Source organism: Penaeus monodon, chromosome 17, assembly GCF_015228065.2.
Source record: "Penaeus monodon isolate SGIC_2016 chromosome 17, NSTDA_Pmon_1, whole genome shotgun sequence".
Taxonomy (NCBI): Eukaryota; Metazoa; Arthropoda; class Malacostraca; order Decapoda; family Penaeidae; genus Penaeus; species Penaeus monodon.
Window position 1 is genome coordinate 43,790,343 of NC_051402.1, and position 1,517 is coordinate 43,791,859.

A 1,517-nucleotide genomic window follows, 5' to 3' on the forward strand; every position below is an offset into this window, starting at 1 on the left:
AGCATCGTCTTCACCTCAGTATAAACGGCAAGATGGACTAAGTGGACTTAGGTTATGAGTGGCAATTTCTGCAATCCTTTCCCTTTATTTGTGGTGTTACCATTTGTAGATTATTTCATGTACTGATGACTATAACTTTAGTGCATCTATAAAGATTAAGCTCAGGGACTTAATCTCTGACAGGTGCAATGCTGTTGTGAACATTCATCATAGAAAATTACCATTTTTAACATCCTTACAGTTAATACAGTTATTATTACCATCATTATTACCAATGCTGAAACACACCTAAATATATATCAAATGGGTATGTTAACTGTCCTACCCTGCCAAAAACACCTGCAATTTAAATGTGATCTGCGAATGAGAAGCAACTCATGAGTTTGCGATCTTCTCTACTAAGCTCTGTCTTTGCAAAGTATATGTAGATTTCTTCTTATATTTACAAAACAAACTAGTAGATACGGAAACATTATATTACGATACTCTTCTGTATTATCAATACTTGTAATGCACTACAACTCGCCAGTATAAAATTTTCCTTGCATTACATATATGCATTTCTGATATAAAGTTTGTGTCTGACCTTAAATATTTCTTTAAATAACATCTTTCTAAATCATCATTACTTCTTTTTTTTTAGTTAGAAATAATCACATAATTATCAGTTAACTAAATAAAGTGAATGACACAATTTACATACATGATCTTGAAGCTCAAACAAAAAGAAGAATGAATCACAATCCATTCCTTTCCCTGCAAAACCCTCGTCCTCAAAAACCTTACAAGAAAAGGAGACCAAACCAGCATTATTCACTTGATTTTAATTTGTTCTGATAAACATTATATGAGGGTATGGGGGGGGGGGATCACGTGACCCTTAGTCATAGGTCCACGTCAGATTTCCTACATAATCTAATAACTGCGCAAATATCCCTCGGTTTCGTAGCACGCAAAGGGGTAAATCCGCATCAAAACACCGGTAATCCTGGTAAAATAATAAAACATTTTGGGTGAATACTTGTGAAAATTGGTGGCCACCAAAAAATCTCGAATTCCCTTTGCCCTATATTCTCCTCCTTGGGGCCTTTTTCGAGGAGTATTTCGACTGTAGAGCTATGTAAAACTACCTTAAACAACCGCTCAATTACCATTTTCGTGCGAAGGAGGCAGTAATTGGCTTAATTGGGCTTAATTATGCAATATGTCACTCTCTATCAGGTGTTTGTGGCGACTTCTGCCTAACCGGAAGTGGATAGATGCAAATCATTCTCCGTTTTATTCCTTTTATTGCCTCGTTTCTGATGGATATTTACTTGCTGTCTCTCTCGCTCCACAAATTTATTAGAAGAATTGAATTATTTGCTACCCAGTGAGGAAGAAAAGCACTTAGGATATTTTTAGAACGCTTAGTTTGTTTTGTCGAATAAGGAGTCAATATTGGAACATAACAAAGTCGCCTATAGAGAAAGGAGGGTTTGAGGGAGACGGATTATAAACCAATGATAATAACAGTA

General features: G+C 35.7%; 1 protein-coding gene across 7 annotated transcripts in view; it reads right to left on the minus strand.

Annotated features, from left to right (window-relative positions):
* The window catches only part of LOC119583790 (H(+)/Cl(-) exchange transporter 5-like), a 37,390-nt gene extending 36,138 nt beyond the window's left edge, over positions 1 to 1,252 (minus strand). For 4 of the 7 annotated variants that reach the window (XM_037932481.1, XM_037932480.1, XM_037932482.1 and 1 more), the window contains exon 1: positions 1,152 to 1,252. Coding sequence is in view for 2 of the 7 variants with exons in the window: in XM_037932484.1 (XP_037788412.1) it covers positions 1,152 to 1,154 (3 nt within the window). In the remaining 5 variants the exon portion in view is untranslated. The remainder of the gene's footprint in view (positions 1 to 1,151) is intronic. The other 3 variants (XM_037932484.1, XM_037932483.1, XM_037932478.1) reach the window with 1 other exon arrangement.
* Positions 1,253 to 1,517: the final 265 nt, after the last annotated feature.